Raw genomic sequence first — 27,613 nt, 5'->3', positions numbered from 1 at the left:
TTACTTTTTTTTTTTTTTTAACCTCACAGTAAGTTCATTATATTGGCCACAACCAAAATGAGTAGGAGATATTTGCGTATCACCAGAAGCTTCTGAACATATAGACCCATTTTAACCATTCCCTGCAAGTAGAGTGAATCACTCTCTTATTTAGTAACACCTTTTTGGTGTTATCTCAACTGAATCTCTGGTAAGGCTCCTAAAATTCTAGATTAGAAGTGATTGTTTATGGTCCTGTCTTTTATATAGTATTATGAACTGCTTGAGAATCATTATTATATCTTCTCTACTTCTCTATCTCTGTCACTTAATATTATAGTTGGGTATGCAATAGATGATCGTTAAACGTGTATTGAATGAGTATGGACACAAATTTGCTTTTAATTTTTTAGATCTCATACAGATAAGAGCATCTTTATTTTTCATGTAATGGCACATTTAAAAAAAATTTAGTTAACATACAGTGCAATATTGGTTTCTGGAGTGGAATTCAGTGATTCATTGCCTACAAACAGCACTCAATGCTCATCACGACGAGTGCCCTCCTTAATACCCATCACCCATCTAGCCCACCCCCCAACCACCTTCTTCCATCAATCCTCAGTTTGTTCTCTATCATTAAGAGTCTGTTAGGGCTTGTTTCCTTTTTTTTTTTTTTCCCTTCTTTTTCTTATTTCCATATGTTCATCTATCTTTCTTAAATTCTGCATATGAGTGACATCATATGGTATTTGTCTTTCTCTGACTTATTTCACTTAGCATAATACACTCTAGCTCCACCCACATTGTTGCAAATGGGAAGATTTCTTTTTTTTTTCTTTTTTTCTTTTTTTGATGACTGAGTAGTATTTGCAATGGCACATTTATTTATTTATTTATTTATTTAACGTTTTTTTATTTTATTTTTGGGACAGAGAGAGACAGAGCATGAACGGGGGAGGCATGGGGAGGGGCAGAGAGAGAGGGAGACACAGAATCGGAAACAGGCTCCAGGCTCTGAGCCATCAGCCCAGAGCCTGACGCGGGGCTTGAACTCCCGGACCGCGAGATCCTGACCTGGCTGAAGTCGGTCGCTTAACCGACTGCGCCACCCAGGCGCCCCTGCAGTGGCACATTTAAATAGTATATAGGGATGTATTTAGGAATAAAATTGAATTATATAAGATTAATTTTGTTTGGTGTTTCAGATTATGTGATGAATTTGAGAAGATAGCTGAAAAAGCTCTTAGCACTCCTCCAAATACAGCAGAACTAATGGAAATGAAGGTATTATTTATAAACTTTTTATAGCCATATGTGTGTAAGTTAATTGTTTTTTCCCCAGCTGTTATTGTCAACATGATAATACAATAACAAGTCACTCCAAAAGTTAAGAGGCTTAAAATCATGCATTGTTTTGTTTTGTTATTCTTAGCTCATGAGTCTGAAGTTTGGTGATTCAGGCTGGGTACTCACAAGCCAGTTCTGGTAACGATTGGGTCACTCACTCAACTGGGTCAGCTAGTTCTCAGTTGGGTTGACCGGTGTAACTCTCTTTGGTAATTTGACTCTGCTCCACTTGTTTCTTACACTCTGGCAGGCTCACTGGGCGTGTTCTCAAGGCATGGTGGAGACACAAAAGCAAGTCCAGGTGTACGTGCTTTTCAAGTTGCTCTGGGTACCACATTAGCTAACATTTCATTGGCCAAAGCAGGTCACATGGCCACAGTCAGCCTGAGAAGACACCACAGGGCAGAGTTTTCACCACTGGGGGAAGTGAAATTTTGGAGCTCTTCGTGTAATTGAAATGCCATTGCACTTTCCGTTGAAATTCAAATTTTGATTGAAATCCTCCTCAGTGGAGAATTTACATCTTGAGAATATTACATCGTAACATATGTTTCTACATTTATTTAGGACTGTAAACCTATCCTTCAATAAAGTATTGTAGTTTTCCTCATACAGGTGTAGTCCATTTCTTATGAAATCTGCCCGTAGCTGTATTTTCGTTTTTGTCATTAAGGATAGTGTTGTAGGGCTGGTGTCCGCTGCAAATTTGCACTTTTACATTTGTTGCGGTGGTGGGGATTTGACTAACAGTTGTCTCCCCAGCTAGTCCAGAAAGTCTCTGAGGGCAGAGCCCCAGTCTGTTGACCCCGTCAGGTGCAGAATTTCCAGCACCTGGCACGATGTCAGGCACCGTAGTAGGTGCCCCAAAATGCTATTCTGAAAGAAGAGAGGATATTATTTGCTTCATCTCTCCCAGAAAACCATAACATTGTCTGGTTTTCTTTCTTTTTTTTTTTTTAATATTTATTTGTTTTTGAGAGAGAGAGAGAGGGAGGGAGGGAAGGAGAGGGACAGAAAAGTGGAGGGGTAGAGAGAGGGGGAAGACACAGAATCTGAAGCAGACTCCTGGCTCTGGGCTGTCAGCACAGAGCCCGATGCAGGACTGGAACTCACAAACTGAGAGATCATGATCTGAGCCAAAGTCGGACACTTAGCTCACTGAGCCACCTGGGCGCCCCTCTGGTTTTCTTTTCTTTTCTTTTTTTTTTTTTATAATGTTTATTCTTTGAGAGAGAGAGACAGACAGACAGATAGAGCACAAGCAGGAGAGGGGCAGAGAGAAAGGGAGATACAGAATCCCAAGCAGGCTCCAGGCTCTGAGCTGTCAGCACAGAGCTCGACGCGGGGCTCAAACTCACGGACCATGAGATCATGACCTGAGCCGAAGTCAGTCACTCAACCGACTGAGCCACCCAGGTGCCCCATGGTTTTCTTTTTTATGTGTTGCCCAGTATTTGTATTTTTTTCCCCACTGCTGTTGTGAGGAGGTGCTTGGAACCAATGAGAAGTAAACTGTGCTGCAGTCTCCTGTCTTGAACCAAAAGTCTACACTGCTAAGAAGTCTGTACGTATTAATGCAAAGCATCTCCACGGCCTCTTTTTTGACTTGAGCTGTTCATTAACATGCCATTTCTAATTTTTATTTTCCTGCAGGCTTATATTCAGAAAGTAGAGACGACTGACATGGTTGAATTGGAACAGAGACTGGTGGATTCTAAAAACTGCCTTGCCTTCCTCATCGAGTGCACCAACTTCTCTCCAGCAGACATCAGGCTAAATAATAATGTTTTCCAGTGGTATGGAAGAATGGATGAAATTTTTGATGAGCACAGGAAAATCATTAAAGAAAAAACAGAACAATATCAAGAAGGTCTTAAGGTTGGCATCATAGATATTTTAAATTATTTTCATTTTCTGGAAATGTTTAAGTTTTAACCTCTTACATAGCATTGTCAACTCTGTTTCACGGGGTCACATATGTAAGCTTTCTCATATCATCAATTTTAGTAGAAGATGGTATACATACTGCATCGATATGGTATCCTTTCTTGATTTTCAAGGGCAAAAACTTCTAATATATTGCTCACAAATGACCATTAATAAAAATAGTGTTTATCTTATACAGCTTATAGCACTCTTTTGAGTTATTTTTACTGTGTAACATCAAAGCTCTTTTGGTGAAGAGCTTCATAGTCACTCAAACTCACCTAATAATTATGCCCAGAGTCTTTGATCTGACATTCAGTAACTCTTACCATTTTGTGTGTCTTTCATAGAGGATGATTTGGGATGTCCCCTCGTCTACTTGTCCAGCCTCATTTTCTACCTCCTCCACTCCTTGTTCTTGACTTCTCAGCAACCCTGAGCAACTTTTAGGTCCCTGCCTTCCTACACCTCTACTCTCTTGCACATTCTCTCCATTGGCTCGTGAGCACATGGCTGGCCCACACACGTTCTTGTCTATCTGTGTACCTGATTGACTTTCTCAGAATTCTGCTCAATCAGACCTCAATTCTGCCTCTCTGCTTCCATTACACTTTTAACACATCTCCACTGGACCAAGTACCTGATTGTTTATGTTATTATCGTCAGGTGCATCTCCCCAGTAGACGGTCAGCTCTTTGACAGCAGGGCTGTTTGATTTGTTCCTTTCCTCCATTTATACCCATGGGCCGGTGCAATGCCTGACACACTACAACAGTGTGAGCACTCCATAGCTATTGTATCAATAAACGGTTTAGTATTTTCAGTTTCATTTCACAGATGAAGAAACGGAGGTTCCCAAAGTGAAGAGACTTGTGCCTGGTCAGCCAGGAGAGATGTCCTTTGATAGAAAGTCTAGCCTCTTCCTATCACATTACAGAAAATACAATGAATTCAGGGGATCGTTGTTTAGAGAATAATTAATAGGCTTAAACAAAAACCTTTATTTTAACCTGTAGTCTAGGGGCACCTGGGTGGCTCAGTTAGTTGAGCACTCGACTCTTGATTTTGGCTCAGGTCATGATCTTGTTGTTCCTGAGATTGAGCCCTGCGTGCGGGCTCTGTGCTGAGTGTGGAGGCTGCCGGGGATTCTGTCTCTTTCTCTCTGCTCTTCTTCCACTTGTGCACGCGCACGCTTTCTCTCAAAAACAAAACAAAAAAACAAAACTTAAAAACAACAAAAACAACCTGTAGTCTATATTTCTGTTGTCAATTTAGGTCATTTCAGAATTTTCTAAACCTGTAGAAAACATCATGATAGTATTAGACAAAGAAGTTACACTATAATAGATTTTTTGGAAATTGCTAGGTGGCCCAGAATTATCTACACTTTGTTGTAAAGTTTACCATTCTAATTTTTTTTTTAATGTTCATTTGTTTTTGAGACAGAGGGAGACAGAGCGTGAGTGGGCGAGGGGCAGAGAGAGAGGGAGACACAGAATCTGAAACAGGCTCCAGGCTCTGAGCGGTCAGCACAGAGCCCGATGCGGGGCTCAAACTCACGAACCGTGAGATCATGACTTGAGCTGAAATCGGATGCTCAACTGACTGAGCCACCCAGGCGCCCCAAAGTTTACTATTCTGGAAACTACACATAATATTGATGAATTTCATCCTCTCATTTTCTTTCCCCAACTGAGCCAGCGCAGTAAAATTGCCAAGAACTAAAGAAGACAGAAATAAGCCTAGATAATCCATAAAATATAAAATCTATTTTTGAATAACCCAGATTTGACTTTGAATATTTTATTAAGAGGCATTTTTTTAAGAGCCATTTAATTTGGAGTGCCTTACCAGTGACAATTTTGTAATGAGCTTTTCTCATTACACAAAACAAACCTGTTTTATATTGGAAGGCTATAGTTTTTAGTTTTTAAAATCTGGATTTACTTACCTTGTCCTTGCACACTTCCTGTGAAAAAAGCCCATAGGACAAGGAAAATAACCTTGGAATATTTTGTTTTAGGATTGAAAGTTGAAAAGCTACTGAATTCAGAACACAATTAAAGAAAGTCTGTCTTTTTCCATTGTTCATAAAAATGCCAGGGATCTCTTTATAGCCCTTAAAAAAGTGGAACTTTCTCTTAACCCCATACTTGATGATTATAAATTAAAAAATTCTTCTAAATCGTTTGTTAGCATACATTCTTTAGCATACTAAAGCATAATACCATTGTTTAACACATTCTTATTTTGTTGGTTAGAATTTCTTACATTGATAGTATAAGTTTAACTTTGTCTACTTTGTCAGTTATAGGAACTCAATCCATTATTGTTAAATCTTTTTTTAAAAATTTTTTTAGTGTTTATTTATTTTTGAGACAGAGAGAGACAGAACATGAATGAGGGAGGGGCAGAGAGAGAGGGAGACACAGAATCGGAAGCAGGCTCCAGGCTCTGAGCCATCAGCCCAGAGCCCAACGCGGGGCTCGAACTCATGGACCTCGAGATCGTGACCTAAGCTGAAGTCGGACGCTTAACCGACTGAGCCACCCAGGCGTCCCCATTATTTTTAAATCTTGACTGTTAAAAATTCTGCATGTTTTAGATCCCTGCCCTCTTCCAGATCATTCCTTTCTTTACATTTTGCCAGTGATAATAATTCTGATAATCCTTATAAATATTTAAATTTTCTTGGGATGCCTAGGGGTTTTGCCTTTAAAAAGTTGTAACAACAAATATTATTTGTACTAGTTACGGTGTGAACGGTTTGTGGAGGAATTGGAGAGTTATGCGAAACAGTCAGAAGAATTTTACTCCTTCGGAGACCTTCAGGATGTACAGCGATACCTGAGAAAGGCTCAAACACTGAATGGAAAGTTGGATTTAGCAGCAGACAAGGTATAATTTTAAAATTTTTAAGAGGATGAATTAGTTGAAAAGAAAGAGCATTGAGTCTGTATCGTGTATTCACCTTTTAAAAATAGGTTCAAGTATAAGTGTAACTATTTTACAGAATAATATAAATGGCACAAATATCACTACACTGTACCCCTAAAACTAATATGATACGATAGGTTAACTCTGCTGGAATTAAAATTTTAAAAAACAAATGACAAAAATAGATCTTACAGACAAGCTTCAAGGAGAAGCAGCTTTGTTTTTTTCTTTTGATAGTTATAACATTCCAGTGGCCTTCATCTTTTATTTGAGAGATAGTTCTGTCTCCATCTGCTTATTTTTAATTTTGCGTCATTTAATCATTTATATTATGTGCTAGCACCTGGTTACTACTTAAGTTTGCCTATCTTCACAGAAGCCAGTGTACATTTGGTGGCCACGTTTTTAAATTAGGCCCATTATCTTCTCCCATCAAGCCACATTGTTCCCAATATTGCTGTGTCAGAAGTCAGCTTTCTCATCAGAAGAAGCTGGAGGGGGAAAAGTCATACCCTTTGCCAAATAAGATGTTTGAGATTTTTAATTGCATTTTTTATAAAAAGGGGGAATATGAAAACAGACCATATTATGATGCTTTCCCATTTTTCTTACATTGAAAGATTTTAGTATCAGTTCAGGGAATTAAATAGTCTATAATAGTCACAAATATGTAAACACATGTTGAGAAAAGAGAAACTGTAGTTTTAAAATTCTATAGCCACTGGAATTTTGGGTAACCTGTGTAATTTATATACCTAACTCACACTTTTCGATTCTATACATTTCTCCTCTAAACCACCCATATCCTCACATACTTCACTGCTAAACAAAAAGGAAATTAATGCTTTCTTGGCCTCTTCTTATCCTACACATCTTCAAGACTCGTCTTCTCTATGTAAGCATCTATTCACCATGATCCCTTGCCTCTAAGTTGTAGCGTTGTAGCATTTTCAGCATATACTTTTCATTTATATTAAAGAGCTACTAATCCAAGACCTCTTTTCTACTGCCATATTTTATTGTTGAACAGTTGCAACTGACTCCTGGGAGTTGGTATTTTGCAATATAGTACTTTTTTCCTCTGTTTTCCACAGTACCTGATACAATCCTATACGTATTGAAAACACTTAAGTTCTTGTTCGTTAATAAATGATGCTCTATCCTCAATATATCTGGATGGGCAAAGATTTCTTTATATATGTTGTTACTATTTTAACTAACCTAACCAGATAGTGTTCTCTGGAAAATGTAGTAAAAAAGAAATAGAAAACAGAGATTACTGCTCAGTATTTCTGGATTATGGCCAGATTTAAGTTTAACTTTGGGGTTTAGTGAGGGTTTTGGGGTCACATTTGATAAAAAATATTTAAAAAATTAATACTGATTATCATTCACTTCCAGAATAATAAATCTAATATCTGTCATTCTAGATTGAGCAATTTAATGCTGAAGAAGAGGCATTTGGTTGGCTACCATCAATATATCCTCAACGCAAAAAAATCCAAGATGGCTTGAACCCTTATCTTCGTCTTTATGAAACTGCTGTTGAATTTAGCAACAAATACCGAGGATGGACTGAAGGACCATATCATAAGGTGAATCCAGACCAAGTAGAAATAGATGTTGGAAATTACTGGAGAGGACTATATAAACTGGAAAAAACCTTCCATGATTCTCCAAATGCATTGGCAATGACAAAAAAAGTAAAAGCAAAGGTGGAAGATTTCAAGCAGCACATTCCTCTCATTCAAGTGATCTGTAATCCTGGTTTGCGCCCCAGGCACTGGGAGGCCATGTCCAATGTTGTTGGTTACCCACTGCAGCCAGCAGATGACTCCACCGTCTTCTCTTTTTTAGACATGAATTTGGAACCATATTTAGATAGATTTGAAGGTATTAGTGAAGCAGCTAGCAAAGAATATTCTCTCGAAAAGGCCATGGACAAGATGACTAATGAGTGGGATGCAATGGAATTTGTCATTCTTCCTTATAGAGAAAGTGGGACATTTATTTTGTCATCAGTTGATGAAATTCAGATGTTGTTGGATGACCACATTATTAAAACACAAACTATGCGAGGATCTCCTTTCATTAAGCCTTACGAAAAACAAATAAGGTAACGTAATATTTATATGACGCGTCAATGCTGTTATCAAAATTGTAACTTGTAGGTAATATACAGTTCTTTTTGAAAATCGATTCTGCAGTTCATACTTAATATTTTAAATAGTAGTTTGTAAGGTTTGATAACCTTCTTTGCTTTTGGAATAGTACTTATTCCTTCGCTATGGTCTATAGTCATAACAAAGGTAGTGGACAATCAGCCTCCAGATACTCATTTTTATTGCCTACAATCTGATCCTGTATGTTTGACTCAAAAATCATTTCACATCTATGTACATAGTTTGTAGAACACATAAACTATGAAATTGAAGATAATGTCATTTTCCAAATATACTAATTAGGTTAGGGTAGATGATCCTTGAAAGTTGATTGTAATTTTCACTCCTGTACAAGATGGATGGCTGGGTAAGTGCAGAAGTATGAATATTATGACTCTAGTCTGGAGTTTCAGGCATCTGACATGGATGATTATATTAAATCCTTGTCCTGTCCATTTTTAAAATTTTTGTGATTTGTATTAAGCAGTTTATATTTTACCTTAAAAATGAGAGTAAATCCTGGGGCACCTGGGTGGCTCAGTTGGTTGAGCATCCAACTCTTGATTTTGGTTCAGGTCATGATCTCATGGTTCATGAGTTCGAGCCCCATGTCAGGCTCTGGGGGATTTTCTTTCTCCCTCTCTCTCTGCCTTCCCCTGCTCATGTGTACATACTCTCTCTCTCTCTCTCTCTCTCAAAGAAATAAACTTAAAAAATAAAAGTAAATTCAAATCAGACTACCATCTTCAGTGTGAATTTGTATGACAAGGGAAAGCTAACTGCTTGGTAGTATCTGCCTCTGGTTATTAGTGAATTATCCTAAACTCGAGTATGCCCTGACTTTGGCCCAGTCACTCTGGTTGCTCTGCCTCCTACCTTGCTTGCTCCCAAATGTTCGTCAAGAATAATTTTTAAAACTACTCTAAAAGTGGGGTGTCTGCATGGCTCAGTCGGTTAAGCATCTGACTTATGCTCAGGTCATGAGCTCACAGTTCATGAGTTCAAGCCCTGCATCGGGCTTTGTGCTGATAGCTAAGAGCCTGGAGCCTGCTTCAGATTCTCTCTCCCTCTTTCTCTGTTCCTCCCCCACTTGCACTCTGTCTCTCTCTCAAAAATAATAAGGATACGTTAAAAAAATTAAAAAAAAACTACTCTAAAAGTGGCATATTCAGATTCTATTTTTAAGGACTCTACATGCGATCATTAGCTCATAGGAAATTTTCTGTATCCATCAGGGATTAGATGGGGAAAAAGGAAAGAACAACAGAAGGTAGAGGCATTCATTTCTTCTTATAAAAGGAGGTTAAACAAATTCATTTATAAATGTTGCAAGGAAGTACTTTAGAAAAGCATTTGATAATGTCCAGTGACTTTTAGAAACTTCTATTTATATATCTTTGTTCTAACAATCTAAAATTACAGATCACTAATTATAAATGATGAGTAATGTATTAATATACACATAAAGCTATCCCATCTCTAAGTTCTGTTGCCATTAACCAATCATTCTTCTTGATGGCTATGCTATCTCTTGTAGCATTGTGGTTGCAGTTCTCTGGGTTCAGATCTGGGCCTATTATTTATTACTGAACTTAAACCTGGTACTTACCTCTATGTACCTTAGTCTCCCCATTGGTAAACATATTATACTGGACCCTATAGGATTATGAAGTGGGAGCAAATCCATACAGAGACCTTAGAATGTACTTAATGAAATTATTAGTTTATGATATCATTATGATATTTATTCTTGAGGAAATCTTGTCATTATTTTTGTTCTCCCTATTTAGAAATGAATGCAGGTTAAAAATGCTTCCTACTCATGAATGACACACTATTATATTTTAGATTATGTAGATTTTTCTTTAAAGGCCAGTTACATCTTATGAATTGAAATACTGTATTCTGGAAATAAAGGTTTTTTGGGGCTCAATTTTGTTTTTTAAAAAGAATGTTAAAGGAAATGAGTCATGGATATAACTACCTTTCCTAAGAAGTTCAGAGTGCCCTTCGCTGAGAACATAATTACTGTCCCCAAAATCTAATTTTTCAATTTGTACCCCCTAGCCATGGAATTGAATTGCAGAAAGGTTTATTGCTATGACATATACAGAAACCACCCCATTTGTAGATAGTTATATCTGAATGTGTGTTTTAGTATCAACATAAACATTGATGCTATTATTCTAAGACATATTTTGTACAACCAATTTGGTGATTTATCATTGAATGACGGTAGGTAGAGGAATGAAAATGGAAATAAGAGCACAGCATACAAGATTGACAATCTAGGCATCGTTGTGAGTTTTGTCATATGAAACATTGCTTGATTTGCTGTTGAACCACTGTGTTTTGCTTCTCAGAGAATGGGAGGGCAAGCTCCTGCTGCTTCAAGAAATTCTGGATGAATGGCTCAAAGTCCAAGCCACATGGCTATATTTGGAGCCTATTTTCAGTTCTCCAGACATCATGTCTCAAATGCCCGAGGAAGGAAGACGATTTACAGCTGTGGATAAAACATGGAGAGATACAATGAAAAGTGTCATACAAGTAGGTAAAAATCTCTGAGAATGTAATTATTCGGTTGAAGTGACGTGATTTTTTTGAAAACAACCCGAATAAGTCATTTTCTCTTCCCTGACATATGTTCACTTTTCAGATATTATTTTAGAATCCCAGGAGCAAGAAATATCAAAACTAGCTAGATATCTTCTGATATCCTTGAGGTCCGAAGTAATTTGAATTATTTGATGACCTATGGTTCTATTAGTGGTGCCTACGGGATGCTCTGCTAGGAAGACACTGTACACAGAGCTCGATGTCCCCCTCTATTCTACGTCCCTTTGTTATGGGCTGCACCACCACTGAGATACACTGTGGTGGAAACATGCTAGCGTGCCACTCAATCATTGTTTCTCTTCAGGCATCTAAAAAAAGATGAGTTGCAAAGTTAAATTTAAAGAGACCAATAAATACAAACAAAATGCAATCAATCAGTCAAAACACAAATACTGTGGAGGAGAACTTACAATTTTAGTTAAGGATGGAATTTGGTAAATACTAGTAACAGTGAAAAAGATACGATTTTTTTTTGTTCAATTCAAAAGACATTTACTGCCCACAAAGCACAGTGTGTATGTTACCAGGAAGTTAACATTAAAATAGAAGAAATATTAGTTATTAAATTATAGTCATTAAAGGAATGTAAATTTATCCATTGGTGTTTTTGATCAAATACAATATTATAAGGTAGAATGAGTATTATCTTAAAATTTTCCTACCCTAATATACAAATACACATAATTTTATTACTTTGAAAACTGTGACTATAATCCTAAATACTAACAATACTATATCAACATCAACTATACATCTGCTAGGAAAATATTCAGAAAGATAGACATGGATTGAATAAGTTTATTTCATTTTATGTAATAATACTTGAAACAAATCTCTGTATAACCTAAACTTTTGTAAAATTAATCACACTGGAAGTCTATATTTAAAGGACCTATAGTGAGTCACACTGTAATACATTTAATCATCTCTAATGTATTTAAAAAATTTAGCCTTTCATATATTTTTTCCTTACAATGGGGCAAACCCCTTGTAAAATGTACACATTTTCATTTGGAAAAGCATGAAGTAGATTTTTTTTGGCTGCCGCAAAAGCAAAAGGTAGATGTTTGTATTCTCCTAGTTAAGATAATTTTTAAAATAAAAAATCCATTATTTTTTTTGTATCTGATCAAAATACTCTTCAAAACCTCATATTGCTGAGGAAATTTTATAAATATTATAACGCCTAGAAAAGGGCAGCTATACTGGGACTAGTAAATTAAGGAGGCAGAGTTTCAATTCTATCACACTGCTGAATTAAAAACAAACAAGTACACCTAAAACTGATAAAACACAATATGTTTTTTCTTAAGGAAAGCAGACAAAACAACAAAACACAACTTACTCTTATTCCCAAATAAGCAGTTTCTTTTGGGTGACACTTCCTTTGCTTTTGCTGTAAGACCTGATTGTCTTCCTGAACTGGCTTTCCATTTTCTTTTTCTCAATATGCTAGTATTCAGGACAGCTTTTGTCCATAATCTCCAAAGCTTTGAAAATAAACATCAATCTGTATTCGCTCAGGAAGTCGAGTGAGTTGACTTGTGTAGTAGAGATGTCATTAGATTAAGTGTTTGATACAAAAAGCCATCACTTTCCATCTGAGGAATTCCTAATAAAGGTTCTTTTAGAACCAGGCAAGAGAAAAGTCTCCGAGGTTAAATCTAGAATGTAAAGGATAATTACATGTTTTGATACCTGCTACCAAAGATGCTTTCTCAAGAGGAGTGAGATTTATTAACCTTTTGATCTAATTCCAGAAATTTCTCAGGCACCATTAATATACTTTTGCCTATGAAGACTTAGCTACACCTGTTTCAAAACCTCAATCTCATGTTCTATCCAAAGCTCTTCTCCTCTGCACAGGGTAGGTAAACCTGAGGTTGCAGTGTTGGGGAGATGTGGGGACTGCTCTCCCATGCTATGTCTCTCCTTCCTGGGCTTGTTGCCTGGTGCTGGGTCAAAGAGAATAAGGGAGAGGGAGGAAGGGGGAGAAAGATAGGAAGAGGGAGAGAAAGAGAGAGGGCAAGAGTGAGAGAGGATTTACTGATATAACTGATCCAGCCAAATTGGCTGTCCTTTTCATCTGTGGTCATAAGATGGACAACCTCCTGTGAGTGGTGTCCAGGCACTATATCTTTACTGTTGGTCATCACAACTGGTCTAGCTTTTTCATCAGTTGTGGACAATTGAAGTCCACAGATTGACTCAGTGTGGACAGGTGAAGACCCCTGGATGAGCCCTGGCTGCTAAGAGATCTGTGTTGAGCATCTCTTCCAGGTTTGTTCATCCTTCTTGAGATCTGGCACCTTCAGCCTGACCTTCCATGGTGGCTATTACCACATTTCTCTCTTGCGTGTGTTTCTAATCTCTGCTACAGCAGTATTTCATAAGTCTTGATTTCATCTAGGGCTTGCAGGAAGGGGGTATCTATCTTCTGTACCTCTTATTAACCTTGAGCACATGCTCTTTGGCCCTTCTTCACCTGGTCATTCCACCAACTGTTTTCTCCCAGTGTTCTTTCCCTGCTCTGGTAGCACTAGAGGAGGTCAGTGCACCCAGTGATGGAGCAGAGTTCCGTTGGTGAAGATGTTAGCTTCCTCTCTTTGTAGACACTTGCAAACATTTCTAGGGAATCTCTTGGCCCCCTTCCTAACATTCAGGGATGAAAACCAGTTAATTTCATGCCATCTGGAGGTGAAAGAAGTAGATAATCATTCTTCATGTATACCGCACTCGCTCCCAAACTTAACTTTTGACCCTTATGAGTTTTGTGTGTATTCCATATAGGCAGAGGAATGCACTCTTGAACTTCTCCACAAAACTTTCCTTTTGTAGTCTAACCCCATCTTAGTAGACATAAATACCATTCCGCTGGTTGCTCAGATGAGAAACTTAGGAGTCTTTTTTCTTTTTTCTTTTTTCTTTTTTCTTTTCTTTTCTTTTCTTTTCTTTTCTTTTCTTTTCTTTTCTTTTCTTTTCTTTTCTTTTCTTTTCCTTCCTTCCTTCCTTCCTTCCTTCCTTCCTTCCTTCCTTCCTTCCTTCCTTCCTTTGTCTTTCTATTTCTTTTCTTTTTTCTTTCTCTTTCTTTCTTTCTTTCTTTCTTTCTTTCTTTCTTTCTTTCTTTCTTTCTTTCTTTCTTTCTTTCTTTCTTTAATAAATATGACCACTCGGCACCATACATCTCACTTCTTTCTAGTGAGCTGGAAAGCTAAAAACCCCATCTCTCAGAGTCCATAGCATCTAGTTTTTTGGCAGTGAATTGGATTTAGACAACTATAAACACTCTTTTGCGGTTTGGAAAGCATAAGTGAAACAGTAGCCACCTTCTCGCCGTCTTAGCGGTTTCTGCTGTCAGGCAAGATCATGAACATGTGACTTCTTTTTCTTTTCCAGCAGGACTTAATGTCTGGTCATCAGTTTTATAGGTGTCCAGGGGCAGTGATGATGGTGGCTCTCTGAGCCCTAGAATCGCAGCCACTATAGTGTGTTCTTGAATGCACAGTTATAGTGGTGTATCCTTTTGTTCTGATTGGGGCAGAAGTAGACATGCTCCTGGAAGTTCAGTTCCACAGTGTCTTAGAAGTCTCTCCTGAAAGCTCAACTTAGGGTGTGCTACCCCAGACCTTCTGATGCTGTTTCAGTCACTGAATTCCCTATGTTAAATGTCTTTTTCGCCTAATATACCTAGAAGGATTTTGCACTGAACTCTGAAATGTATAAACACCTCAAAGATGGAACTAGGATTGTTTATATGACCCAGTTGGGTTTGAGAATAATGAAAATCTAGTTTCCATTTGAAAATGGAACATTCATGGTACCTGGCATACAGTACACAAATCACTTAAATTATGCCCTTGGTCTCCTGGAATGAAGAGTCTTATTTTACAGGCAATCTTTTGGTAGACCCAGTGGCTGCTGGAATAAGATAATATGGTAGGATCTGGGATAAAAGGGTATGAGATGGGCTGAATTCTTTCAAAGGCACTAGAGAAATAAAGGAATGAAATGGCTTAGTTCAGAGTTGAAAACTAGCTCAAGACATGGTCAGAGGACTAAGGAGCCCCTGTGACTGCAATCAAAAAGCCTCTTATTTCTCGTAGCTATAAGTTGGATGTAGCCAAAAATGAGTGATAGAGTCTGATTCAGGGGGTTGCCAAACTGCAATGTAATTTAATTGCTAGCCTTGCCAGATCTGTTATGTGAAAGGTAGATTACTTATTGGGAAAGAGTAGGATGGTGAGAACTGGAGATGAGGACATTTGAGTTTATTTGATAGACTCTGGGTCCCTGACCGTCCTACTGCTGAGCCTCCCTTTCCAGAAGCCTTGGCAGAAACCTGACAAATATGCAAGGCAGTGTATCCTCAGGCCTACTCCATGAATCCACGTTTTATCTCTTAGTGCTTAAAAGCCTTAATGAGTATCTTACAAGTTTTCCGTTGTCCAGGGATTTCTGATTAGGAAGCTTATGCTTTTGGACGTTTACTGAACTGGCTTGAGCTTAATTCCATTAAGCATATGGAATGGTACTTTCTGTGAAGCTTCCTGCTGGCAGTAATTAGAATGCTTTCTCTCTATACCCAAATTCAAGTTTCAGGCCCCTGATATCACAGGTTTAAAAATGTAAATCAGCCAGTAGGTTGTCATTTGAGCTGCTGAGAGTAGTGATACTTATGATGCATAAGAAGACACATCAAATTTGGAAAATTGTTTCTTTAACCCACCCCTGACCCCCCCCCCCCAAAATACGATGGTTAACAATTCCTTTTCTTCCCCTCCAGGAGACATGAACTAAATAAAGTGTCAAGGGGCTCACATTAAGTTTCAAATTTCTAGTAGCTTCCTATTAGAACATCCTGCTGTTATGTCCTGAGAACACAGCTGATAAACTCCATCCTGGTGCAACATGGAGGGTTGTACTTACTTGAGTTCCTCTGTAGGTCTACAGACAAACCTCATCCTGCATTCACTCATGCACTCAACAAATGCTGATGGAATGCCTACTGTGGACTAAGATTTTATGGCAATCCTTAAAGGAACTTAACAGCCAGTTTTATTTTATAATGGTAAATAGCTTACCTGAAGGATGGAAGATTATAAACTGTTCATTTTAACTCCATAAAACTGATGGAGTGGAGTAACTGCCTCATGCCTTCCATCCACCTCACCCTACCCCCCAGTAATGTCTGTCTGTCTGTCTCAGTCTCTTCAATAGCTATGGAAGAGAAAATGGAAAGGGTAGTTTCAAGTATACGTGCTTCCCATACTTAGACCATTTTAGGTGCTTCAAATATTTTATCTAACTTGGTCCTCACAACAATTTTGAGAGAGGGCTCTTATTCCCATGTTAAAGGTAAAATAGAGACTTGGGTTAAGTAAATGACTCAAGGTCAGACAGGTAATAAGGAGGATGGGGGTTTAGGACCAGGTCTGTGCTTTGCTTTATCTGATGCAGTCTTTATTAAGTTCACTTTCTCACAGGAAGAAAGTGAAGGTACTTTACTTTCCAGTCACGAGATGATTAGTTTTATATATTTTTTCCTTAAGTCCATGCACAAAGGTACAGAGATTATTGCCTTTGTTCATTGAGAGCTAGAATGTTTGGTTCAGTCATTGAGCTAATTTGGCTAACTAGGTTTGACCTGAGGAATTCAATAAAATTTTTTTTACTTGAATGTTAGGTGTTTCCAGAAGTATTTCTTTTGTAATTATAATATTTAGGGAAAGAAGTATGAACTGTTGTTTTAAATAACTGAATTTTTCGGGGCGCCTGGGTGTCTCGGTCGTTTGGGTGTCGAACTTCGGCTCAGGTCATGATCTCACAGTGTGTGGGTTTAAGCCCCGAGTGGGGCTCTGTGCTGATGGCTCAGAGCCTAGAGCCTTTTTCGAATTCCTTGTCTCCTTCTATCTGTTTCTCCGCAACACTCCTCCCCGACGCCCCCCCATCTCTCCAAAATAAATAAACATTAAAAAATTAAAAAAAAAATAGCTGAATTTTTCTTTAGTTTTAAACCTCAGACCCAAAAGAGCAATATTGTAATAAATTCTTTGAAAATAAAACAAATATTAATATATGAAAGGGGTTTTTCCATATTTATTAGCAAATATTCAGTTTCTTTTTTTTTTTCCAACAAGGAGAGGCATATTGACCAGAAGGTGGCACTCTGAGAACACCATTTTGGATTTTGGATTTAGGAATTCAAGAGTGCTCCTCTATCCTTAATTGCAGGAATTGCACATTTAAATGATGATCTGAGTTTTTGTCATGCTTCTTTTTACATGTGTTTTAAAAGTATTTAAACATAAAACTGTTAAGAAATAAAATGTCTTTTAAATATTGTCTCTTTAAAGATAAGTTAATATAGGGGCACCTGGGTGGCCTAGTTGGTTAAGTATCTGACTTCAGCTCAGGTCATGATCCGCAGATTGTGGGTTCGAGCCCCATAATGGGCTTTCTGCTGTCACCACAGAAGCCTCCCTTGGATCCTTTTTCCCCTTCTCTCTTTGTCCCTCCTCCACTCATTTTCTCTCTTTCTCTCTCTCTTAAAATAAATAAACTTAAAAAAAAATTAAAGATAATACACCAATATGTTACATATTTCATGTGAACCTGTTTCACTGAGAAAACAGATATTAATGATAATTGTTCTTTGAGTAAATTGCTGTTTCTAAGTTATGTTGTTAAAATTCAAAACAAAGCAGGAGTGCCTGGGTGGCTCATTTGGCTAACTGTCTGACTTCGGCTCAGGTCATGATCTCATGGTTCATGAGTTTGAGCCCCGTGAGCCCCATGTCGGGTTCTGCTGACAGGTCCGAGCCTGGAGCCTCCTTTGGATTCTGTGTCTCCTTTTCTCTCTGCCCCTCTCATGCTCTTTCTCCCTTTCTCAAAAATAAACGAACATTAAAAAGAAATTTTTAAAAAAAGCAGAAAAGTGTATCTTTCCTTTTCGACTACTTTCAAAGTATATTAACAAAAACATTTTAGGGGGTCCTGCAGAAGAAGAAAATTTCTGTATAGAACAATTTACAGCTGATATTTTTGGTTGATCTCTTAGTCAAGGCTGAGTACTACAAATAAGCTAAATTAGTTCTTGAAATTCCATGTTTAATCTTTTAACATTTTCTTAATATCTATACATTCTAAAATGTCCTGTTCCTTGTATTAATAAATGTACTAGTGTGTTCTCACAGGTTTATTATTTGGTCTGGTGATTAAAATCTCTAATGTGTTTTAGTACTCTTTCTTTAAAAAAATTTTTTTTTAATGTTTATTTTTGAGAGAGAGACAGAGAGATAGAGTTCAAGCAGGGGAGGGGCAGAGGGGGGAGACACAGAATCCAAAGCAAGCTCTAGGTTCTGAGCTGTCAGCACAGAGCCCAATGCAGGGCTCGAACTCACAACTATGAGATCATGACCTGAGCCAAAGTCGGACGCTTAACCAACTGAGCCACGCAGGTGCCCCTAGCACCTCTTTCTAACACATTGATGCTTATTTAGTAAAGCACTTTTACTATTCTGTCATTGATGTCAGTGGTGAACATGGAGTTTGGAATTAAAAGGCCAACACTAGACCTGGATGACCTCAGTCAGGTGTTAAGGAAAAAGAAGGAAAAATAATTTTATTTCAACTGTATCTAGAGCATATTTTAATAATGTGTTTCTAAAGATTTTCATAAACCCAGTGGTTGTTTGTATGGCTATTTTTATAAATCAATAAACTATTTACTTTTTAAAAATATCAGTTCTTAAGATCAGCTTTCAGTTACAATTCTTACCTTGCATCCCACAGCATAAAAGAAAGCTCTTTTAAATACTTGACTGTGTTTAAATTGCTTCAAACCAAACAGCTCACAGTTGCACTTTTCCGTGATAAAATATTCAAAGGTCCATGCCTTAGAGGTAGCACAGTTTTAGCTTCTAGAGTGATCAGGAAGAATATACCTGAAACTTAAGTCCTTTAGCAAGCAGTGTTCCTCTGTAGTTCCAAATACAGTTTTTGCAGTGTAAGATTTGTATTGAAAACTCCTTTCTTCACCCTCAAACACTTATATTTTTATCTACAGTTATAAAACAGAGATTGTGTTTATTATCGATAACAATAATATATGAAGTAATGCTGATTTATCATTTTAGAATACTTTTCTCAATGAATAAAAGACAAACACATCTCATACTATTTTGTTTCCCCCATCCTTCCTGTGAGTTCCCTGTTCTTGCCCCATCCCAGTGCATGAGCGTTCACCCCCCGCATCCCTCTCTTCCTTCCCTCCCCCCTCACACTCATTTTCTGTCTCTCACGCTTTCCAGTGTAGAATGAGACACTGTGAGCAACATCACTAAGGATCAAGTCAACATGACTCTTACTAATTAAAGAGGCTAGTTAGACCTAGAGTCTGTGAGGCTACTTTTAAAAAATATTCACTTTAAATTTTGGTTGACCTTTGTTTGATTAAAAACAGGCAATCTCAAATACAATAAGAATACAAATAAAGCTAGTATCTAATATTTTTGAATTGGGTGTTTATTTTTAGGATAAACATGTTCTACATGTTGTAACTATTGAGAGAATGCTGGAACGGCTGAAAAAATCAAACGAACTTTTGGAACTCATTCTTAAAGGACTTAATGAATATTTGGAAAAGAAACGTCTCTTCTTCCCCAGATTCTTTTTCTTGTCTAATGATGAACTTCTTGAGATACTGTCTGAGACTAAAGATCCCACTAGGTAAGTAACTTACACACGTAGCACATAGCTAAATTTATCTGCTTAAATTTACTTTTTAAAATAAGGCAGAATAAAAACACATATAATTATGTTCCAGAATATTCCCAGTATTATCAATAACCAATGTAATTATTTAAAATGAAATAAGTAATGTCATTGAAGGTGATTTTTCCAGACGTGATAAATCTTGGGGAGGATTTCTAATTTATCCATTTTCTCCTACATATTTTTCAGAACACCTCGCTCTCAGTGGCTTGCAGTGACCCCCGCTGGTGGTGTCCCATTATCTGTTCTTCTAAGTCCACTATAAAAGGGGCAGCCCCCTACATCCATGTACCACCATCTTTGCGGAAGTTGCTCCTTACCTGAATATCTCTGACTTCTTTTACCTCTTCTAGACTTTTGTAGAAATATGCTCAAAGGTCTGCACCTCAGGAAGACTTTCCCTGACCACTGTATTTAAAATGGCAACCCTTCCAGCACTGCCTAGCCAGTGGATTATCGTCTCTGCTTTTATTTCCTTCGGCCTCTTTTGTAGCATCTGGAACACTCCACCATGTACTTACTTGTTTACTGTCTGATTTCCTCTAGCAGAACATAAGCTCCATGATGGCAGAGAATTTGGACTTCTTTTTCTTCCCCGATGCAGATGCCCAGTTTCTTAGAAAAGTGTGTATGGCTGGTGTACAGCAGACAGTGAATGGAAAGTTATTAAATTTGTTAGTTTTGTGTCTTGTGCCTTCAAAGTAGGAGACAAGGAATCCAGACAAAAAGATAAATTTAGGCTCAAATTTCTTTTCTTCTTCTTCTTTTTTTTTTTTTTTTGCTATTTTATATATATATATTTTAACTTACATTTATTTATTTTTAAATTTTTATCCAAGTTAGTTAGCATATAGTGCAACAAAGATTTCAGGAGTAGATTCCTTAATGCCCCTTACCCATTTAGCCCACCCCCCCTCCCACAACCCCTCCAGTAACCCTCTGTTTGTTCTCCGTATTTAAGAGTCTCTTATGTTTTGTCCCCCTCCCTGTTTTTATATTATTTTTGTTTCCCTTCCTTTATGTTCATCTGTTTTGTATCTTAAATTCCTCATATAAGTGAAGTCATATGATATTGTCTTTCTCTGACTATTTTCACTTAGCAGAATACCCTCTAGTTCCATCCATGTAGTTGCAAAGGGCAAGATTTCATTCTTTTTATTGCCGAGTAATACTCCATTGTATGTATGTATATGTACACATACATACATACATACGTACATACATACATACCACATCTTTATCCATTCATCCATCGATGGACATTGGGGCTCTTTCCATACTTTGGCTATTGTCGATAGTGCTGCTATAAACATGGGGGTGCATGTGCCCCTTTGAAACGGCATACCTGTATCCCTTGGATAAATACCTAGTAGTGCAATTGCTGGGTCATAGGGTAGTTCTATTTTTCTTTCTTTCTTTTTTTTTTTTTTAACGTTTATTTATTTTTGAAGGAAAGAGACAGAGTGTGAGTGGGGGAGGGGCAGAGAGAGAGCGAGACATGGAATCCGAAATGGATTCTAGGCTCTGAGCTGTCAGCGCAGAGCCTGACATGGGGCTCGAACTCACAAACTGTGAGATCATGACCTGAGCTGAAGTCGGTTGCTTAACAACTGAGCCGCCCAGGTACCCCAGGGTAGTTCTATTTTTAATTTTTTGAGGAAACTCCATATTGTTTTCCAGAGTGGCTGCACCAGTTTGCATTCTTACTGGCAGTGCAAAAGAGATCCTCTTTCTCTGTATCCTCACCAACATCTGTTGTTGCCTGAGTTGTTAATGTTAGCCATTCTGACAGGTGTGAGGTGGTATCTCCTGGTGGTTTTGATTTGTATTTCCCTGATGATGTGTGATGTTGAGCAGTTTTTCATGTGTCGGTTGGCCATCTGGATGTCTTCTTTGAAGAAGTGTTTATTCACGTCTTTTGCCCATTTCTTTACTGGATTATTTGTTTTTTGGGTGTTGAATTTGATAAGTTTTTTATAGATTTTGGATACCAACCCTTTATCTGATATGTCGTCTGTAAATAAATATCTTCTCCCATTCCATCGGTTGCCTTTTAGTTTTGCTGATTGTTTCCTTCGCTTTGCAGAGCTTTTTATTTTGATGAGGTCCCAATAGTTCATTTTTGCTTTTGTTTCCCTGGCCTCCGGAGATGTGTTGAATAAGAAATTGCTGCGGCCAAGGTCAAAGAGGTTTTTGCCTGCTTTCTCCTCGAGGATTTTTTTTTTAATTTTTTTTCAACGTTTATTTATTTTTGGGACACAGAGAGACAGAGCATGAACGGGGGAGGGGCAGAGAGAGAGGGAGACACAGAATCGGAAACAGGCTCCAGGCTCTGAGCCATCAGCCCAGAGCCTGACGCGGGGCTCGAACTCACGGACCACGAGATCGTGACCTGGCTGAAGTCGGACGCTTAACCGACTGCGCCACCCAGGCGCCCCTCTCCTCGAGGATTTTGATGGCTTCCTGTCTTACATTGAGGTCTTTCATCCATTTTGAGTTTATTTTTGTGTATGGTGTAAGAAAGTGGTCCAGGATCATTTTTCTGCCTGTGCTGTCCAGTTTTCCCAGCACCACTTGCTGAAGAGACTGTCTTTATTCCATTGGATATTCTTTCCTGCTTTGTCCAAGATTAGTTGGCCATACGTTTGTGGGTCCATTTCTGGGTTCTCTATTCTGTTCCATTGATCTGAGTGTCTGTTCTTGTGCCAGTACCATACTGTCTTGATGATTACAGCTTTATAGTACAGCTTGAAGTCCAGGATTGTGATGCCTCCTGCTTTGGTTTTTTTTCAAGATTGCTTTGGCTATTCAGGGTGTTTTCTGGTTCCATATTTTAGGATTATTTGTTCTAGCTCTGTGAAGAATGCTGGTGTTATTTTGATAGGGATTGCATTGAATATGTAGATTGCTTTGAGTAGTATTGACATTTTAACAATATTTGTTCTTCCTATCCAGGAGCATGGAATCTTTTTCCATTTTTTTGTGTTTTCTTCAATTTCTTTCATAAGCTTTCTATAGTTTTCAGTGTATAGATTTTTCACTTCTTTGGTTAAATTTATTCCCAGGTATTTTATGGTTTTTGGTGCAATTGTAAATGGGATCGATTTCTTTTTCTCTTGCTTCATTGTTTGTGTATAAGAATGCAACCAAGTTCTGTGCATTGATTTTGTATCCTGCCACTTTGCTGAATTCATGGATCAGTTCTAGCAGCTTTTGGGTAGAATATTTTGGGTTTTCCATATAGAGTATCATGTCATCTATGAAGAGTGAAAGTTTGACTTCCTCCTGTAGGCTCAGATTTCTATCTGAATTTTTATATTCTGATTCTTTATTGCCTATTGAAAGATGAGTTCATTTGGTTATTAGTAATGTGCCCAGAATGAGGGGTTTAGTCACTTCCATCTATGTTACAATGATTACAGTTGGATACGTTCAAAGCTATTGATTTAGTGAACTGTAAATACTTAAAGTGCTAAACCTAGTTCATAATTTGTGAGCAGTCTCTGAAGATCCCAGTTGAAAAAGCTAGTTTTGTGCATTTGAAGATTCTTCCAATTAGTGTATTATCTGTTAGTCAAGATTGGTTTGTTCCTTATGTTGCTATTAACATCTTTCAGTTTATTGGGTTGGAAACAAAGCCTCGTGGGTGTCTCCTCTGTAGCTCTTATTATAATTGTAGTTTTACAGATCTTTTTGTGATTATTCAATTAATGATGACCTCCTACTGGACTGTATAATCCATACAGACAGGGATTGTGTCTTTTTCCCTCAGCCTTTCATCTCCAGCAGCATCTAGCAGGGGCCTGACACGTGATGCACATTTATAAATTGTGAGTAAAGATTGGTACACAAAGAACACTGATGTTAAGGAACTGCTTTAATCTGATTAATTCTCTTGAACATTTTTTCCCCTGACAGGGTGCAACCTCACTTGAAGAAATGTTTTGAAGGAATTGCAAAGGTAGAATTTACAGAAACACTTGATATTACTCACATGAAGAGTAGTGAAGAAGAGTTGGTGGAACTCACAGAGATCATTTCAACAGCCAAAGCCAGAGGTCAAGTGGAGAAGTGGTTGGTTGAATTGGAGAGAGTTATGATTAAGTCCATCCACAAGGTACTCAGCTATATTTATTATTATTTCTAGTAAAGATATGGAATATTAATGTATCATAGGGGCGCCTGGCTGACTCAGTAGGCAGAGCATGCAACTCATGATGTTAGGGTTATGAGTTTGAGCCCCACATTGGGGGCAGCGATTACAGTAAAAATGTCTGGTTAATAAACGCACTGTTTTTAGATAGAAATTGAGTCCTGAATTACCAATTAAATTGTAATATATAGCTCAAAGACAAAATCTATGAAATTAATTTCATAGGGACCCACTTGAAAAGTGGGACAAAATAGCATCCATACTACAGAAAACTTGGGTTTCTTGGGTTTTAGTAATAAATCCTGTTTCTTGCAGCTACAAGTTATTTCTTTGATCATTAATTAAATACACCTTGGTCTACAGAGTCTGTATTTAGTTGCCTTGCATGCATTTCTCTATAGTTTTACATTATTCTCCTTGATATATATGTTTCTGAGGTGAGCCTTTTTGTCCCATGTATATAAAATGTACCAAAATGTTAGAAAATCACAAATACTTCTTATAATTAATAACTTCATATTTTCCACATCTCCTAAAACATCAACTCAATCATTTGTAATTATTTTTATTAGTAGAAAATTTCAAGTCATGGAAACAAATACAGATTAATTGAGCAGTTAAATTCATCTTTTACTCTACTATGGACTTAGCATTCAAGTTGCTCATAAGAATAAAAATCATGATTGAATTGGGGATCATGAGAGCAGGATTGAGAAGGAATATGGCATCATGTTCTAATTAACAACAGTTTTCATTAATTTTTCAGATTCTCTCACACATTGTTGAAAAAAATTCATTGGAATCCAAGTGTTTAATGTATATAATGTGCCTTAGTGTTGCTTCCTCTTCTTAAATATAGTTTTAATATCTGCATGCATAATAGTTTTTCAATAGATGTAAAGTCATTTGGAGTTTTTCATTTCTCCCTATTGTGGATTAAATTAGAGTGAATGTCCTTATGGATATAGTTGGTTTCTTTGAATGAATTCTTTCTCATGATAAGTTCTCATATGTAGGACCACTAGGTCAAAGAGACGAGGTTTCGGGACGCCTGAGTGGCTCAGTTTGTTAACCATCCAACTTCGGCTCAGGTCATGATCTCACAGTTTGTGGGTTTGAGCCCCACGTCAGGCTCTGTGCTGACAGCTGGAAGCCTGGAGCCTGCTTCAGATTCTGTGTCTCCCTCTCTCTCTCTGCCCCTCCCCCACTCATGCTCCCTCGCTCTCGCTCTCTCTCTCTCTCTCTCTCTCTCTCTCTCTCTCTCTCTCTGTCTCTGTCTCTCAAAAAATGAATAAATGTTAAAAAAGAAAATTAAAATTTAAAGAGACAAGGTTTCATAGGCCTTGGTGCATATTGACAAATAAGGTTTATTTTATTTATGCAGTTGTAAGTAATGTAAATGAATTCCACTTTGACCACTATTTACCAGCCTTGGTTGTATGGTTTGGTAATTGTTGTATACAGTGATAACTCATTGTTTTAGACATATCCAATACTGTTACAACTATTCTTTGCATTTTGTTTGTCAGAGTGCTTAGAGAAGGTATTTTGGTTGCCATTTCAGAGCACTTAGATGGGGTGGCCAGGAAAACATCATCCCCAAATGTTCTTGTGTAAGTTTGTGTTTCTGAAATGTGCAATCGAATGCAATATAAAGTAATACACATAGAGATGTGTGTTACTATGTTTCTACTGTATGTAGTCCCATGCTAGCAAGACCATTGCATGCTTAAATTAAGTAAATTTTAGGTCACTTATCGATAATAAAAAAAGTCATGTTCTTGGCACTTGTACCCCTTATGTTACTAGATTATCACGTGTATGTTACTTCCAAAATATGCATGTACTTATATATGTGAATATATATCTGGCACACATAGATATATTTTACATCCAATATTGCAGAACTTTTCGTAATTGTTTCTCCTCATCCAACTATGTAGCAATTGTGATTTAGATTTTAAGTCTTCCTCTTGTTCTCTCCGTGTTGTCCTTCTAGAGCACATATTTATTCCATTTTTGACATTACCGTACCTTCTAGTTTCTGTTTCTGCCGTCTCTCAGTTGCTCATTTTCACCTGCCCTTTCTGTGGCTCTTTCTGGCCTTAGAAACTTTCTTTGCTATCAATAGCCACCACTGCCCTTTATCTCTGTTCAGCTCCATAAATACCCTAGCCAGACTAGAAGTCTAGAAAGGTTCATACGTCCTTATATATTTCTCAGAAAAATCTAATTTTGACCGTCTTTTCTGAAACCAAACATTAAAGTGGGTATCACCTCATAGACAACATAACCATTTCGGGTTGATAGATATAAAAGATTAGATTGTTTCTCACTGATGGCTGGTAGAAAAACTGGATATGTCAATCCACGGAAAACATATGGAGGAGAAGTATATGAATTAGACTTAAATCACGTTGCAAAGAATGTAAATAAGACTGACTTTCCTGATTCTCAACTCTCCATAAATCAGTTATACCCCCTTGCTTGTCATCATTGCCTTGGGCATCTAACTATAGACTGAGAGGAAGTTAGATCCAGAAACACAGAAGGAACTTTAGAGAAGTGGGGTGGTTTGCCTGAGAGTGCTTGTACACATACATGTGCCCCTGGGTGAGTGGGGATCTGATCAAGTTTAAAGAAAATTATTGTCTATGAATTTGGAATTACTTAACTTTAAATCTTGCAATAAAATTGCTTGGGCTTGTTCAACCCAAATGTATCTAGGGTATCTTTGGCTACGACTGGTCTCACGAATATTCGATATAATGTGGGTTCACACAAACTGATCATGTATCAGCAAAATAAAATGCTGTGTAATGTATGCTTTTGCTCATAGGTATATGGATAAACTTGAATTTAAATAGTCTAATGACATGCTTTGAGTCTTCATAATTGGCTAAGATGTTGTAAAAAGTTAAATAGTGTAAGTTAATCTGTTTAGGAGTTTAGGTACTCATTGTATAGCTTGTTTAAGTAAACTGTGAAACTATCTTTAGCATTTTTTTTCCAATTAGGTAATTAAAGATGCAATTTCTGCCTATACACAAAACATGCGAATTAACTGGGTGAGGGAGTGGCCTGGACAGACAGTGCTTTGTGTATCTCAAACCTTCTGGACAACAGAAGTACAAACAGCTATTCCAAAGGGACAAGAGGTAAGCTTCATTACCGCCCTGCCCCAGGTTTTTCAGCATTTTTTAAACAGGTACTATTGCTGGAATATACTAATTATAAAAAACAAAATAAAGACAATCCTCTCAAAAAGTCAAGGGTACTTGAACCTCAATCTTGTTACTAGATACATTTTTATACCTTTAAACATAGAATTGTAATAGAACTAAGCTTCCTAAACTCAGAAAGATTAAGAGGAAAATAGCATAATCCTCTTTCATACCTTGAGTAAAAGAGGAAGTAGGAAGACAAGGTATCGGTTAGCTTACTTTACTATTTTCATTGTTATTCTTAATGTATTGATTTTGTATAATGATTATTGATTTTTTCTAAGGTTTATTTATTTTGAGACAGAGTGGGAAAGAGAGGGGCAGAGAGAGAGTGAGAGAGAATCTAAGCTGACAGCTCAGAGCCTGAGGCAGGGCTCAATCTCACAAACTGTGAGATCATGACCTGAGCCGAAATCAAGAGTCAGACACTTGACTGACTAAGCCACCCAGGCACCCAGTAATTATTGATACTTTGAATGCTTACTTTTAAG

At 37.6% G+C, this 27,613-nt stretch overlaps 1 protein-coding gene across 12 annotated transcripts in view; it reads left to right on the top strand.

Moving 5' to 3' along the window:
• Nucleotides 1-27,613, top strand: part of DNAH7 (dynein axonemal heavy chain 7) — a 265,373-nt gene that overhangs the window by 59,736 nt on the left and 178,024 nt on the right. For all 12 annotated transcript variants that reach the window (XM_045034170.1, XM_045034169.1, XM_045034174.1 and 9 more), the window contains 8 exons: nt 1,188-1,266; nt 2,983-3,207; nt 6,007-6,153; nt 7,623-8,308; nt 10,718-10,904; nt 19,507-19,700; nt 23,664-23,862; nt 26,916-27,056. In XM_045034170.1, the coding sequence (XP_044890105.1) occupies nt 1,188-1,266; nt 2,983-3,207; nt 6,007-6,153; nt 7,623-8,308; nt 10,718-10,904; nt 19,507-19,700; nt 23,664-23,862; nt 26,916-27,056 (1,858 nt within the window). The remainder of the gene's footprint in view (nt 1-1,187; nt 1,267-2,982; nt 3,208-6,006; nt 6,154-7,622; nt 8,309-10,717; nt 10,905-19,506; nt 19,701-23,663; nt 23,863-26,915; nt 27,057-27,613) is intronic.

The sequence above is a fragment of the Felis catus genome, chromosome C1 (assembly GCF_018350175.1).
Source record: "Felis catus isolate Fca126 chromosome C1, F.catus_Fca126_mat1.0, whole genome shotgun sequence".
Classification (NCBI taxonomy): Eukaryota; Metazoa; Chordata; class Mammalia; order Carnivora; family Felidae; genus Felis; species Felis catus.
Note: the sequence above shows the minus strand (reverse complement) of the source record. Positions and strands in the feature narration are given on the sequence as shown.